Source organism: Archocentrus centrarchus, chromosome 9, assembly GCF_007364275.1.
Source record: "Archocentrus centrarchus isolate MPI-CPG fArcCen1 chromosome 9, fArcCen1, whole genome shotgun sequence".
NCBI classification, from domain to species: domain Eukaryota; kingdom Metazoa; phylum Chordata; class Actinopteri; order Cichliformes; family Cichlidae; genus Archocentrus; species Archocentrus centrarchus.
In genome coordinates this window covers 6,407,106-6,422,643 of record NC_044354.1, presented here as the reverse complement: position 1 = coordinate 6,422,643, position 15,538 = coordinate 6,407,106, and the positions used below count along the sequence as shown (strand labels likewise).

General features: G+C 43.0%; 1 protein-coding gene across 1 annotated transcript in view; it reads left to right on the top strand.

The window, feature by feature from the left end:
• The first annotated feature begins 620 nt into the window (after positions 1 to 620).
• The window catches only part of LOC115785637 (septin-5-like), a 33,117-nt gene continuing 18,199 nt past the window's right edge, over positions 621 to 15,538 (top strand). The window contains 2 exon segments of the mRNA XM_030737406.1: positions 621 to 765; positions 914 to 927. Coding sequence (XP_030593266.1) covers positions 720 to 765; positions 914 to 927 — 60 coding nt within the window. The 5' untranslated portion in view covers positions 621 to 719.

Sequence of the window (15,538 nt, the reverse complement as noted above, 5' to 3'; positions counted from 1 at the left end):
GATTTATTTATTTATTTTTTCCATTATTAATTGCTGGCAGAAAGTCAACAAAATATAAGTAGCCATATAAAAAGTATAGTTTATCAAGCTTCTTTTTTTTTTCTTTTTTTACAGAATTTATTAAGGGTGTCAACTGCATATCCAAACAAGTGTAACGACAAGGGAAGCGGTCAGTCAGTGGTGACCAAACCAGCAAAAAGAAACACATTTGGGCAGTCCTCAGTGTTCAGAGATTAAACAAACAAAAACACGTAACTTTAAGACTTTCAAGGTAAATAAATGAATAAAACACAAATACAAAGTAAGCCAGACTAAAATATAAACTTCTTCATAAGTGACACTTAAAAAGAAGACCAATTCGCATCTGTTTGTCCCTGTTTTGTGGATTCAGCGGGGAAATAGTTATGTCTATGTTGGGTCCAGTGATTTGTGTGGATGCGCACTTTAAGTGCAAGAAGCCTAAAATATCTTTAAGGCTGACAGACAAGTTAGCATTACTTAATAACGGATGTCAGAGGTTTTGACACTAAAGCAGCCTCTTGCTGGTACAAAGCTGTGAGTGGTTGAGTCTGTGAGGAGGAGGAGGAGGAAGGAGGAAGGAGTGGTTTTCATGTGTCAGCTCGGCCCGCCCTCCTCCTGTCTGTCCGGGGGTTTGGAGGCGAGGGCCCGCTGTCTGTGAGCCTTCGCTTCGGTGAAATCGAGGGAGGAGAGCGGTGAACATGACGTCCAACATTAGGTACAAAAGCCGGATCCCGGTAAAGACAGGTGAGCGTGCCTCCTCGGTTTTATTTGTAGGACTGGATTAGATGTGATCAATGCAGTGATGTCTTCATGTTTGTCTCTCTGGGCGTCGCTCCGCATCCCTGCACCTGTGCTTACCCCCCCTTCTCATCCATCCTGTGATGGCCAACAGAGGACAGCACGGAGGTAGGAAAACAGCATTTATTGTATTTATTTGTTTTATTAGTTGTGGTCGAGAATCCTTTATGACCGAGAGCACTGTGAGAACAAAACCTTGCACAGCGCGACCTCGGTTGCAGCAGCATCACTAATACTTGCTTTTCAGATCTCATATTTTTGCCCCATTTTTTTTTTAACGTGCGCGTCAGATTAATAATCGCACGATGCTCTGAGGGTAGCCATGCCATCACAGGCGGAGCTGATTACCGCACTGACAGGCGGAGGGGGGGGGTTGGAGACATTTTTAGACGCATATGTGGAGCAGGCCGGCGCCACAAGAGGCGAGCAGCCAACACGATGGTACCCAAAAGGCAGCATCCTCCCTCTTCATCCTCTCCTCCGTGACTCTCTGCTGCCTCCGGATTTATTCTGGTTTGTCGGTCACTGAATCGGCTGATGGGCTGACCTAATTTGTCAGACCTGCATCAGTACGACAGTCGCCGCTGCTGGCTGCCTTTAGTAAACCTTTCCTGACTATTGTTCAGCTGAAAACAGCTGCCACATGAGCCTGCAGGGGAGGTCGGCTCTCTGATGACCCTGGGCCCTCCTCCTCCTCCTCTTTCTCTTTGAATATAGTGTAAGGTGACGGTACTGGAGTAATTGCATGTGGAGAGTGTGTGTGTGTGTGTGTGTGTGTGTGAGAGAGAGTAGATACAAGGCAGTAGCCACATGCAACAAAAAGCCTGGATATTTAAGTTATACTATCTGAGAAGAAAAATGATTTATTTATAATGCAAAAGAAAAGTATTCAATTGCAAGAAATGTGGAATATTATACATGTATAACACTTTTTTTTTTTACACCTGCTATAGTATTAGCATCAACAGACATTACCTTCATCAAGGTACACAGAGGTATTTATTTTACTAATGATTTTAAAAGCTGAAGTGACAAATTGCTGCAGACCTGATAGTCATGGTCAGCTTCTTTTTAAGCCACTCATTTGCTTATTCATGCACAAATACTATGTATCAATTCACTGTGGGAACTCATATGTGCTTCTATTTGTAACCGTCAAAATAACTTGAAGTATAAAGTAAGATTATTAAAATTTAAATCACATTGTTGAAATGCATCTCTGTGGGAACCTCAGTCAGAGAGAAACAAGATCTCCTTAAAAAATTGTTACGTAACACCAGTTATGTGAGTATGTGTGGATTGTGTTCGTAGCCACCTAGCAGGCTTCATCACTGCTTGTGTGGGGCGGCCACCCCTTCACTCTGTCCCTGTGACTGAATTGGACTGCACTGTAATGAGAGGTGTTACTGTTTAAATTCCTGTTAGTGTTAATGCACAGCCTAAGTCTGTCCATCCATCCATCTTCTTCCACTCATCCTTTTCAGGGTTGCGGGGGGGCTGGAGCCTATCCCAGCTGTCACAGGGAGAGAGGCAGGGTATATCCTGGACAGGTCGCCAGCCTGTCGCAGGGCTAACGCAGAGAGACAGACAACCATTCACACCTATGGGCAATTTATAATCACCAATTAACCTAATCTCACTAACTGCACGTCTTTGGACTGTGGGAGGAAACATGCAGACTCCACACAGAGAGGTGGATTCGAACCCAGGACCTTCTTGCTGTGAAGCAACACGCCACCTTTCTGCCCACAGCCTAATTCAAAAGACCTCAATCAGAGCAGCAACTTGACCTTATAGTTTCAGGAAAACTGAGCAATATAACCATCACACAGGTGGGATATTAATGCAGCCTGAGTTTACGAGAGCCTCGCTGAGTCAGGTGCCAGCAACTGTAACAAATGTCAGAGCAGTTTAAGTAAAATAACTAGTAATTCAAAGAGTTCAAGCTGAGACCATGAATGTGTATTTATTCTTACTAAATTTCCAATGTGCAATTGGTAACAAATTGCAGGGTACACAAACATCTACACAGAGCACCACACTCACGTTCGAATAACAAAATTCACTCTGACCCAATTCGACCCCTGAGCAGCTCTACATCTCAAGATGTAGAGCTGCCAAGCGTAGTGGAGTATTGAAAATAAACATATGTATACAGTAATAGAAAATAGAAAAAAATACTTGTCAAAGTAACGTCTCATATATAGAACCCGTGTAAACGTGCTTGTTTATGTTTCCCAACCTGAAACCAAAACTAGAGATAGTTTCTATCTTCATTTTTGTCCCCACCCTCCTCAGCACTGCAGAAATATGCTGAACAGGTTGCAGTGGCTTTCTCCCAAAAATTCCCAATTGGATCCACTTCAGTCGTTAAATTCACTGTGGTCACATGGTATCACAACTGCAGAGAAACGCGCATATATTGTGAGAAGAACCTGGATGAAGACGGTTTACAGTTTGTGCATAAATGTGTGTGTGGGGGTGGGGGGGCTCCTGATAAAAATATTCAACGTCTAAATGTGTGTTGATTCACTCCTGCTCAGCATTTAGATTACTACATTGTTTTTACACCTTGTGAGTTCTGCTTTTGGCTGTCACTTTACTCTGCACTCCCACATGCTCTGCTAACTCTGACCCCGATAGGCACTTTGAGAAAAATATCTCCTATTCATAATGCGAAGGAGGAGGGAGAGCTGGAAAGCACAGTAATCCTTCTCAGTACGACTGACTCAATGCTGAGATCATAACTGCTGAAACAGCCATAACTGATAATCAATCCTAAAATCAGTATTTTTCAGAAAACTCCCCTCCACCTCTCATGTTTTTCTCTCCACGCTTCCCTCGCTCACGCCACCCCGAAATGCTCGCTTCCTCAGCTGTGATATTGTGTTGCCAGGAAACAGTCTTTTTTTAAATCCGTTTTCATGACTCCTCCGATACGAAGGAGTGGACGACGCCATCTGACCTACCCACAATCCTGTGTGGTGATTAGTGAGTGTGTGGGTGGGTGGATATTCACTGATTTTTTTTAATTAATTAATTAAATTTTTTTTTTATCACAGATTAGAAAAGAAAAAGATAACCACAGTTCTGACCACCAGTCAGCTGATGGAGTGACACAGATGATGTATCACAGCTAAAATTAATTGATGTGCACCGAAAAACGTCCCTCCGGCATAAGTTAATAATCAGTCTCACCCCAACCTCCACTAGTAGCTGGTTTTTGAATCCCAGATGACCATATTTCAGAGAAAACATCAAAGAAGGGAACTCTTTAATAATGGTCAATAAGTAAGTGATTCATAGATTCATTATAGGTCATTATTTTTTTGGGTATCTGGCTGTAAAAGATTTCCTCCTGCTTGTCAAAGGAGGAAACCTCGCTCTGAGTTTCTTCTGGTTAGCTTTGTGTTCATTAGACTGATTTTAATGTTTTGATGAGCGCTTGTCCTGTTTTGCTTCTGTTCCTGGAATTTAGCCGTTAATCAGTGGCGGTGAATGCAGGCTTGCACGATGAGGTGCTCAGGAGCACTCAGGGAGAATAGGAGGGTGGTGCACGCCCATGTTACTGTGCTTTGGTGTTAGGTGGTTGCTAGGCAACATGATGATGATATCATGCGAACTGAAACTTTTGTTGATATAAAATACATCATGAAATAAAACTATGCATTTTTGAGGTGTTATAGGTACATAAATGTTACAGAAGGGTCATTTTTAGCCCATTTGTATCTGGTTGCTAGGTAACATGATGAAGTCATAATACCTGATATAGATAAGAATCTTGAGAGGCCAAAGATGTACCTGTGTGCCAAGTTTGGTTGCTCAACTCCTGATTGTGTAGGAGGAGTTTGCAAACAGAGATTTTGTGTATTTTCTGTGTAAGATCCAGCCTGTTGAGGTGTCGCTGCATCGGTGGAATTGCAGCTACTGGAGCACAGATTAGAAAATCAGTCCGTTCATTTACAGGCTGTTTATCACCAGGAATGTTCAATCAATAATTTATTTCACTGTAACAGCAGCACAAAGTGGTAAAACAAATATGTTAGCTACAAAGTGAATTATTTTCTTCAGCTTTGCTCTCTTGCCTTGTCTGATGGTTTATGCTGTTATATATACACCGATCAGGCATAACATTATGAACACTGACAGGTGAAGTGAATAACACTGATGATCTGAGGGTATATTAGAGAGCAAGTGAACATTTTGATAGATACTGCAGTGGTCAGTATCTATCAAAAGTGGTCCATGGAAGAAACAGTGGTGAACCAGCGACAGGGTCATGGGCGACCAAGGCTCATTGATGCACATGGGGAGTGAAGGCTGGCCCGTGTGGTCTGATCCAACAGACGAGCTACTGTAGCTCAGATTGCTGAAAAAATTAATGCTGGTTCTGATAGAAAGGTGTCAGAATACACAGTGCATTGCAGTTTGCTGTGTATGAGGCTGCATAGCTGCAGGGTGTCCACGCTGACCTCTGTCCACTGCCGAAAGCACCAACAATGTGCACGTGAGCCTCAGAACTGGACCACAGAGCAATGTGAGAAGGTGGCCTGGTGTGATGAATCACGTTTTCTTCTACATCACGTGGATGGCTGCGTGCATGTGCATTGCTTGCCTGAGGAACACCTGACACCAGAATGTACTATGGAAAGAAGGCAAGCTGGTAGAGACAGTGTGACACTTTGGGTAATATTCTACTGGGAAACCCTGAGTCCTGCAATCCACGTGGATGTTACTTTGACACGTACCACCTATTTAAGCGTTGTTGCAGACCGTGTATTCCCTGCTGGCTGTGGCCTCTTTCAGCATGGTTCAGAAATGGTTTGAGGAGCACAACAACAAGTCTGAGGTGCTGACTTGGTCTCCAAATCCCCCAGATCTCAATCCAGTCAAGCATCTGTGGGATGTGCTGGACAAATGAGTCAGATCCATGGAGGCCCCACCTTACAGCTTACAGGACTTAGAGGATCTGTTGCTAACATCTTTGTGCCAGATACCACAGCACACCTTCAGGGGTCTAGTGGAGTTCAAGCCAGGCTGTTTTGGCAGCAAAAGGGGGACCAACACAATATTAGGCAGGTGGTCATAATGTTATGTCTGATCTGTGCATTTTTTTTTCTTTATAGATCTTTATCAATCATCCATCTGGTAATGCCTCTGACTGATAATGCTCTCTTTCATGTGAGAGCACACAGAGCTAGCAGCAGAAAACCTGGGTTAACAGAGAAAGTTGTTCTGATACCCATTATCTCTGATTGGGGTTTTAGCTTTTGTCGAGGTAGCTAATGCAGAGAAAGGCTGCATATGTGGAACTTTTTTTCATAATATATTGTATAGTTTTTCATATTTTTTTTATTTTTTCATGTTTTTATCACGGCAGCACGGTGGCGCAGTGGTTAGCACTGCTGCCTCACAGATAGAATACCATCTGGAAGGCCTGGGTTCGATTCCACCTTGGCCCAGGCCTCTCCCTCTCTCTGTGTGGAGTTTGCATGTTCTCCCCGTGCTTGCGTGGGTTTCCTCCGGGTACTCCGGTTTCCTCCCACATTCCAAAGACATGCACTTACTGGGGTTAGGTTAATTGGCTACTCTAAATTGCCCATAGGTGTGAATGAGAGTGTGAAAGTGAGTGTGAAAGGTTGTTCGTCTTTCTGTGTTGGCCCTGTGACAGGCTGGCGACCTGTTCAGGGTGTACCCTGCCTCTCGCCCTATGACAGCTGGGATAGGCTCCAGCCCCCCCCGCGACCCTGAACAGGATAAGCGGAAGCGAATGGATGGATGGATGGATGTTTTTATCACCCGTTCCTCTCCAGTGCATACAGGTGAACCTGATAATTGTCACAATCGTTTGCCAGGTACCTTTTATTAAAGGTTCTTTATTAGAAAGTGGCAAAAGTTTGAGGTTCACTTGCATTTAACTTTGTTGAGCCAGAGAACACACAATTCCTCCCCGTGAGCCAATGTGAGCTGCGATCAGATGTTGAGTCAGATGTGTCTGCATGTGTGTCACGTCCCTTCAGATACAATCTCACCTAATTCTCTCACCTGCTGCCTCTGTTTCTAAACATACACCCTTTCGCTGCCACAGATGGTTTCTTGCAGCTCCCAGTGAGGACCAGCTGCAGAGCAGGAGCAGGCAGCTCTTGGGGAAGTAGGGGGGTTGTTAAAAGTGGAGATTTAAGCCCCCTGCAGCTCTTCAGCAGATAAGAGAAGGAGGGAGCCGCTGATGCATGAAGTCTTGAGCTTCTTTGGCTGCCATTAATCATACAGGAACAATATTTTCCCCTAAAAGAAACAGTTTGCCATATAGGGAAATACTTGCTTGAAGCTTAGTACAGCAGTTCTCAAACTTTTTCTGGCACACCCAGCGTCAGAAGCCACAAAAAAAACCTCTTGCCCCAAACCTCATAATTTTAACTGGTCGTTAGTAATAAAAAAGGATCCAAGATAAATTTTAGCAAAACAATTATTAGAAAGAGAGCATCAGAGATCACTTGATTCATTGTATTCCTACAAAATTTTTCTCCTCATCATCTACACCCCACCTGCAGGAGCTCTGTGCCCCACAGTTTGAGAACCTGACTGTCTGCAGCTGACAAACAGAACTTAAGTGTAAAACTATTATACCTGTTTTACTTGTGTTACAAGCCAATCTTTGAATTGCTTCCAAGCAGTTACAAACAGCCTGGGAAATAACTGCTCCCAGCCAGGTAATCAAGCACATAACCCAGCTGAAATGCATATTATGTAATGCATCAGTGTAGAGGTGAATTCTGGACAGAGCCAATTCAAAATTTTCCACAGTTAGAGTCTTATGTTAACCTAATCTAGCTGGTGCTCATGGTCATAGACTGAAGTGAAGCTAATTCAGAAGTGCCTTAAACCTGCAGTCTGTTTAATGGCCAGCAGGGGCAGCGTTTCAAGTTGCAAAATTAAACCTGACTGTATAGAAATTTAAGGGAAAACAAACCAGCTGACTTGTCTGTGAACTCAGTACACACTTTTCTTCCAATTTGTGGTTTCAGTTGCTAGTTTCAAGTCTTATTTAATACAGTGAGATGCTTACTTTGTAAACTATGGTCAAGGCAGCTAAAACAGGGTGTGATTTAGGCCAGCGCAGTGTGTGTTTCTCAGTCAGCTCCACCCGTCATTTGTCGCCTCCAGTTTAAAACAAGATGGCAACACCAGAAGCTTTCAGCTCTCTGCATACGAACAGTATTTCACTTACCCAGTGGGTGTCCATTTTCTATGCAGTCTATTCTTATGACACACAGGAGTGTGATATTGATCTTCTCACCTATTTCAGTGGCAGAATGATAATATAAGCAATTGTGTCAAGAAGATTTAAAGCTGAAAGCTTGTCATGTTTTATATTTTTAGACACTATCACAGTTTCCATTTTAGCTCATTCAAACAAACTTAGTGATGCTTTTATTGCTGCACCTTTATACACATTTGCTTGATATGTTTTAGTATCCTTTGAACCCTTGGGATGCTCACTAAAATGTAAAGACTGTCCTGTTTGAACAGCAAAAGGTCGCAGTTGAGGAGAATAAAAACACTAAATATACTCAATGGCCACTTTGTTAAGTGTAGCTGTGCAATGCTTGTTAATGCAACTTTTTTTGCTACATGCTTAGGCATGTGGACACAAACAAAACAATCTGCTTAAGTTCAAACTGAGCAGCAGAAAGGGGAAGAAAGATGATTTAAGTGACTTTGAACATGATATGGTTGTTGGTGCCAAATGGGCTCATCTGAGAATTCCAGAAACTGCTGATCTGCTGAGATTTTCCCACACAATCATCTTGACAGTTTTGGTACAAAAAAGAGAAAAATATCCAGTGAGCAGCAGTTCTCCGAGCCAAAATGCCTCATAGATGTCAGAGATCAGAGCACAATGTTCAGACTGCTTTGAGCTGATAGAAAGGCAGCAGTAACTCAAAATAACCACGTGTTACAAGTAAGGTATGGAGAAGAGTATCTGAACGTACAGCATGTCCAACCGTGAAGCAGCTGGCCTACAGCGGCAGAAGACCACACTGGGTGACACTCCTGTCAGCTAAGAACAGGAAACTGAGGTTACAGTTTCCACAGGCTCACCAAAACTGGGCAACAGAAGATTGGTCAAACTTTTCCTGGTCTGATGAGTCTTTGTTTCTGCTGTGAAATTCAGAAGGTAGGGTCAGAATTTAGCTTAAACAACATGGAAACATGAACCTATCCATCCTGCCTTAAATCAATACCTCAGGCTGCTGCTGGTGTAATGTTGTGGAGGACATTTATCAGTCCAACAGAAGACTGAGATCAGGAGATTCTCATCATGATGTGCAGCCGACAAATATGCCATGAAGAATTGAGGCAGCTCTAAAGGCAAAAGGGGGTCCAACCTGGTACTAATGGCACCTAATAAAGTGGCTAATGAGTGTGTATTCTATTCTATCTGATTCTTCAGTACAACATATGGTCAATATTGGGAATAATCTGGATCCTGAAAAACAGATCATATGTTTGTGTTTCTGCCTCTGCAGGTTGTTTTTCTTCTGTGAGCGTTATTACGTGTGTTATTGTTCAAGTGTTTGAGGAGTTTATGCCCTGCAGTGGGTTCTCATGCACATACTTTCATTTCCCCATGCAGCAAACATGCATGTACTGCCAGTGATCCATTAGCCTGTGTGTGTGTGTGTGTGTGTGTGTGTGTCTGTGCATGCGTGCATGTGTGTGTAGTCATCTTAAAGTTAAAACACCTCACCTCCCTTTTCTCTCTGGGTTTTAGCTGCAGCTCAGCTTCAGCTCTGTTTTTCAAAAAAGCTTTAGGACAGCACAGCGAGTGGAGGCTGACCCAGATAGCGAGAGTCTCTGAGAAAAATCTTTTCAAGTATTCAGTCGACCTGGATATGTTTGGGATTAACTTCTTTGGTAATGGGGATCAGGATTTTGGCAGCAAGATTATTTTGTAACTTTTCTCAAAACATCAAAAACATCTTTATTATTATTCGATGAGCCACATACAGTTAATGAAGCTACTCGTTAGCGAAAACATTGAGATGGTGGATTTAAAGCACAAAGTTGGTGGTGGTCCATTTTTTTTTTCTGTATTTGAAAGTTTATTTTTCAACTTGGAAAGAATAAAAAAAAGTCAACACTTATCATTCTCGACTTTAGTGACATCAGTTAATCTCAGTTAAAAGGTTAGATTAGATTAGAACTTTATTCATTAATAATACAACATGCATATAAACAAATAGAGGACAATAGTGTAGCTCATGATCCCATCACAGACAACATAAAAGATGGATGGAGCCGCCAGGGCGGTCACTGATTTGGATTCTGCATTTTGAATCTTCAACATCAGTGTTTTGGTAACCCCCATGTTGGTTCCTTGAAGCCAGGAGTTACCTTTTTTTAGATGAAAGAGTGTCATAGCACGGTGCACCCATAAACTGTGCAATACAGATACAGATACCTCCTATCATGCACCCTATCAGTATCCATATGGATGAGTTAAAAAAAAATTACAAATTTACCCTCCTTATAGTTGTTTTGAGAGGGTAAACTATCTATAAAGGCCAGAACAGGTTTTTGGTACCAGGATGTAAATATGCTTTTTAATACTGTAAAGTTGGAGATTTTAACATGGGAGTCAGTCTATGGGGAGGAACTGCAGATTTGGACAGTTTCATTTGGCCTAATTTTTTTCTGTGGAAGTTGTCTCTTGGACTCCACCTGCAGCCACTGATTAAAAATATTGTAATTGTAATATAGTCTGTCAGCTAATACATAAAAACAAGTAAATCAGCATTTTTCTCTCATCATCAACAAAACTAGTACCTTCTAACTTCCCTTGTCAGCACCCTCACGCCCTTAAAAGGTGGCTGCAAATAGCTGGACAGTATATTTTGGGGAGGGGGACTTTGTTGGGTTTTTTTTAGCCAACTTTTCTAAAACATGAGGAAATTGTCTGTTGGTGACTTCTTACAGCAGGTGGAATCGTGTCAAAGTAAAGTACAGTATGTGTGTTATGGGAACATGTACACCTCTGTGGTGCTGATAAAAAAATGATTCCAACAACTTCCAACATTCCTCAGAATAGTTATGTCTGTGTAGATTCTCAGTCATCCAGGTCATAGTAGTCTCTGGAGCTTGAAAAAGGCGACTGGACTTCTTTTTGTTTCTTGAAGACGTTTCACCTCTCATCCGAAAGGCTTCTTCAGTTCTCAACCAAATGGTGGAGAGACCCAGGTATTTAAACCCCTGTGGGCGTAGTCCCCTGGAGGTGGTTATGACCCTCTATTGATCATGTGCGTGAACACATGTGCCCAGGTGTGAAGGGGGCGTGGGTCATATTTAATCAGTGGTAAAGAAGCCTTTCGGATGAGAGGTGAAACGTCTTCAAGAAACAAAAAGAAGTCCAGTCGCCTTTTTCAAGCTCCAGAGACTACTATGACCTGGATGACTGAGAATCTACACAGACATATTGCCTTGCACTTTGGGAGGAACACCCTTCAATTGGTGCGGGAGTATGAAAGGGACTCAAGAAAGCTAGCGGACTACAGGAACCACCTTCGTTTCAACTTGAGATGCAGACAGTCCAGACTGGTTCCCAAGAGTTTGCACCTTGGGTCCACAGTAAAAGGACATAGAGCTGACCAAATTCTATGGAGAGCACAGAACCACCTTTTGAGTGAAAGGATAAGACAGGTCCATTTCACCATAGATGCACTCCAGAACAAAATCCACCAGACTCAGCAGAAACTCTCATCACTCTTACCTCACACCATCGCAGAAGAAGTTTCTACATTTGTGGACAAAGCCCAGCTCGCACAACACATCAAAGGCAAGGAAAGACAACTACGTAAATTTCAAACTCTGCAAACCAAGGCATACCATTCATCTGTTAACAAACAGGACGACACGATAAGCAATGGAAACCAAGGAAAGTGGGTGAAGAACCTATCAGACAGGGTCCTCACCAAACCAGAAGAAAATGTGCTAGCCAAAGGACTCAACTTTGCCATAGCCCCACAACAGCTTCCTATAGTAGACCTCATCACAGCAACAGAAACCGCTATAAGAAATAACAAACTTTCTCATCCTGTAGCAGAACAGATCAGGATGAAAGTTTCAGCCACTCTCTCCAGTGCAAGACTTCCTCCATCCAACCTCACCATTCAGGAGAAGAAGGCCATCACAGCCCTAAGCAAGGATCAAAACATCACCATACTGCCAGCCGACAAGGGGAGGTGCACGGTTGTGCTGAATTCATCGGATTACCACAACAAAATTACTACACTCCTCAGTGACAACAATACTTATGAGGTCTTGAGACGTGATCCCACAAGCAACTACAAGAAAAAAGTTGTTTGCTGCCTGCAACAACTTGAAAAGGAAAAAGCCATTGACCGCCCCACTTACTACCGCCTGTACCCTGGAGAAGCCACTCCATGCATTTATGGACTCCCAAAGATCCACAAAGAAGGAGTCCCACTTCGACCCATTATCAGCAGTATAAACTCGGTCACCTACAACATTTCCAAACACCTCGCCACCATCTTATCACCGCTTGTTGGCATCACACCCCACCACATTGAAAACTCTACAGATTTTACTAACAAGGTCCAGAATCTTGTACTGGATCCAGATGAAACCATGGTGTCCTTTGATGTGGTTTCACTTTTCACTTGCATACCCACAACTGAGGCAGTGGAGACCGTCAGAAGACGACTACAGGAAGACGATTCCTTACTGAACAGAACCAGCCTCACCCCAGATCAGATTTGTGCACTTTTAGATCTCTGCCTTACCACAACATATTTTAAATACAATGATGGATTCTACAGACAGAAGCATGGATGTGCCATGGGCTCCCCAGTGTCTCCCATTGTAGCCAACCTTTACATGGAGGAAGTGGAAAGTAAAGCTCTTGGTTCTTTCAAAGGGATGGCACCTAGCCACTGGTACAGATATGTAGATGACACCTGGGTCAAAATCAAAACCCATGAAGTAGAAGCCTTCACTCGTCACATCAACTCAGTGGATAAATACATACGTTTTACCAGGGAGGACACCAGAGATAACAAGTTACCATTCCTGGACTGTGCGGTGCTTATCGAGGAAGATGGAAGCCTCAACATTGAAGTTTACCGGAAGCCCACACACACAGACCAGTATCTCCTCTTTGACTCCCACCACCCTCTGGAACACAAACTTGGGGTGATCAGGACCCTACAACACCGTGCGGAAAGTGTTCCCTCTAAGGCAGAAGGGAAGCATAAGGAACACACACACATTAAGAAAGCCCTCAAAACATGCGGTTACCCCAACTGGGCCTTCATCAAATCAGCTAAGATGCACAGGAATGAAGGCCAAACACAAACTACAGAGAATAGGAAGGACAAGAGGAACAACATTGTCATCCCATATGTGTCGGGCTTGTCAGAGAAACTCAGAAGAATTTTCTCCAAGCATGACATCTCAGTATACTTCAAACCAAGTCACACCCTAAGACAAAAACTGGTTCATCCCAAGGACAAACCCGCCAAACACAAGATCAGCGATGTAGTGTATGCTGTTCAGTGCAGTGAAGAGTGCTCGGACCTCTACATTGGTGAAACCAAACAGCCTCTTCACAAACGAATGGCACAACATAGAAGAGCCACCTCGACAGGACAAGATTCAGCAGTACATCTGCATCTGAAGGAAAAAGGGCACTCTTTTGAGGATGCCAATGTTCACATTTTGGACAGGGAAAACAGATGGTTTGAAAGAGGAGTGAAAGAAGCCATCTATGTCCACTGTGAACAACCATCATTGAACAGAGGAGGTGGATTACGTCACCAACTTTCCCCCGCTTACAGTGCTGTCCTGAGCTCCCTTCCCAGACGTCTCAACCCCCATTCACACCTTTGTTCCAGTGACCTCAATAGGCCACAGGAAACAATGGAGCGGAGTCCTAAATTGGTTTCAACTGAAACCACTGATTAAATATGACCCACGCCCCCTTCACACCTGGGCACATGTGTTCACGCACATGATCAATAGAGGGTCATAACCACCTCCAGGGGACTACGCCCACAGGGGTTTAAATACCTGGGTCTCTCCACCATTTGGTTGAGAACTGAAGAAGCCTTTCGGATGAGAGGTGAAACTAGTGATGGCAAAATGAGGCTTTCTGAAGCTCTGAACCTTTTTGAACCATTGTGTCAAAAATTGGTTCGCTACTCGAAGGTTCATTCAGTACTCCTGGGTGACATCTGCTGACCACAATGGTTGTTGCACAGCCAAATGAAGCCCTGCAAATGTGACGCAGCTTTCATGTGCATAATAACACTTCTTAACGTGTGTTGGGACAATTCTTCAAATGACCTGTTTTATGTATTTGTTCTTTGTATCCCATATGTAAAAATCATCTGCCTGAGTAATTCCATCTATGAAATGATAATAAATAAATAAATATATGTGGAAAATGGTTTGGTTTGTCGTTGATTCTAAATTTCATGCTGGACAGGGAAGATGTTCAATAATAATGAGTCAGTAGGTGAGATTGATCCGTTTCCCCCTTTTTTTTTTTCTTTTTTTTTTTTGGTGTACAGTTATTTCCTTTGTTATTGTGCTTGGTGTGCAGGAAATGTGTGCTTTTGCATCTCGATTTTTTATTATTATTCAGGAATAATTTTTCCACAGTAGATGGGCTTCACTGGTTTCTCTTTTTATAGGGACAGCTTCCCAGCCTTTGAGACCATCCTTTCACACAGAACAGAAGAAGCTGGTGTGACCAGGAAGTAAGAAAGGGAGAAAGAAAAGCACCTCTTGAATGATGAGGCACTATGAGTATTATATTTGAATAAACACTGAATAGGTGTGTTGTGATCGCTGCATCTTCAGCCAGTGACGTTGTTCGAGCTCACCTCTTTGCTTTTCGACACGTTGAACGTCGCTGGCTGCTAATCGCACATTTGGGCACCAGTTTAAAGGTGGATGCATGATTTTATGTTTTAAATTAAATCTCACTTAGTGTCATCATGTTTTGTTGATCATAAAGTAGTTTATTAATACCCGGAATGCTCCGATGTCAACGCCGGATTGCCTGGCGACTGAGATCGGAGAGGTTAATTGGCTGTAACCTCATTATATTTTTTGGGCTATTGATGTGGTTTAAGCATCAACATTTTTCTTTTTCCATGCTCGTCCTACCTGCACAAGTTTCCTATATAATTGGAAAGAAATGGATGGATGGACATGCTGAAATTATTTTACCTTATTCGGTGGCACCAAATCAAAATATTCCCATACTTAGGAAAAATGAGATGGCTCTATTATTGAAAGTTTGAAATTCACACAAACCAGCCGTCACTGACGCACAGCGGGTTTGGTACAAGACGTGAAACGGCGTTTCAGTCGTCTTAAATACTCTGAGTATCGCGCCAAAGTTTCAAAGCTCCGCCTGTGAAATCAAACCAGTCAGCTGATTCAGTCTGAACGAAGCAGTGAAGTGGTTCGAACGTCATCAGTGACGTCAACTGAAGCAAGCTCCGGCCCACTGCTTCACCATAACTATCCTGGCAAGTTTGAAGCGTGCTTCGAAGCCTCGGTGTTGGAGGTAACATCACTGGGTGAAACGTCTTCAAGAAACAAAAAGAAGTCCAGTCGCCTTTTTCAAGCTCCAGAGACCTCAGAATAGTTACTTACCAAATATGGTTATAGGCAAGAATTATTTGTC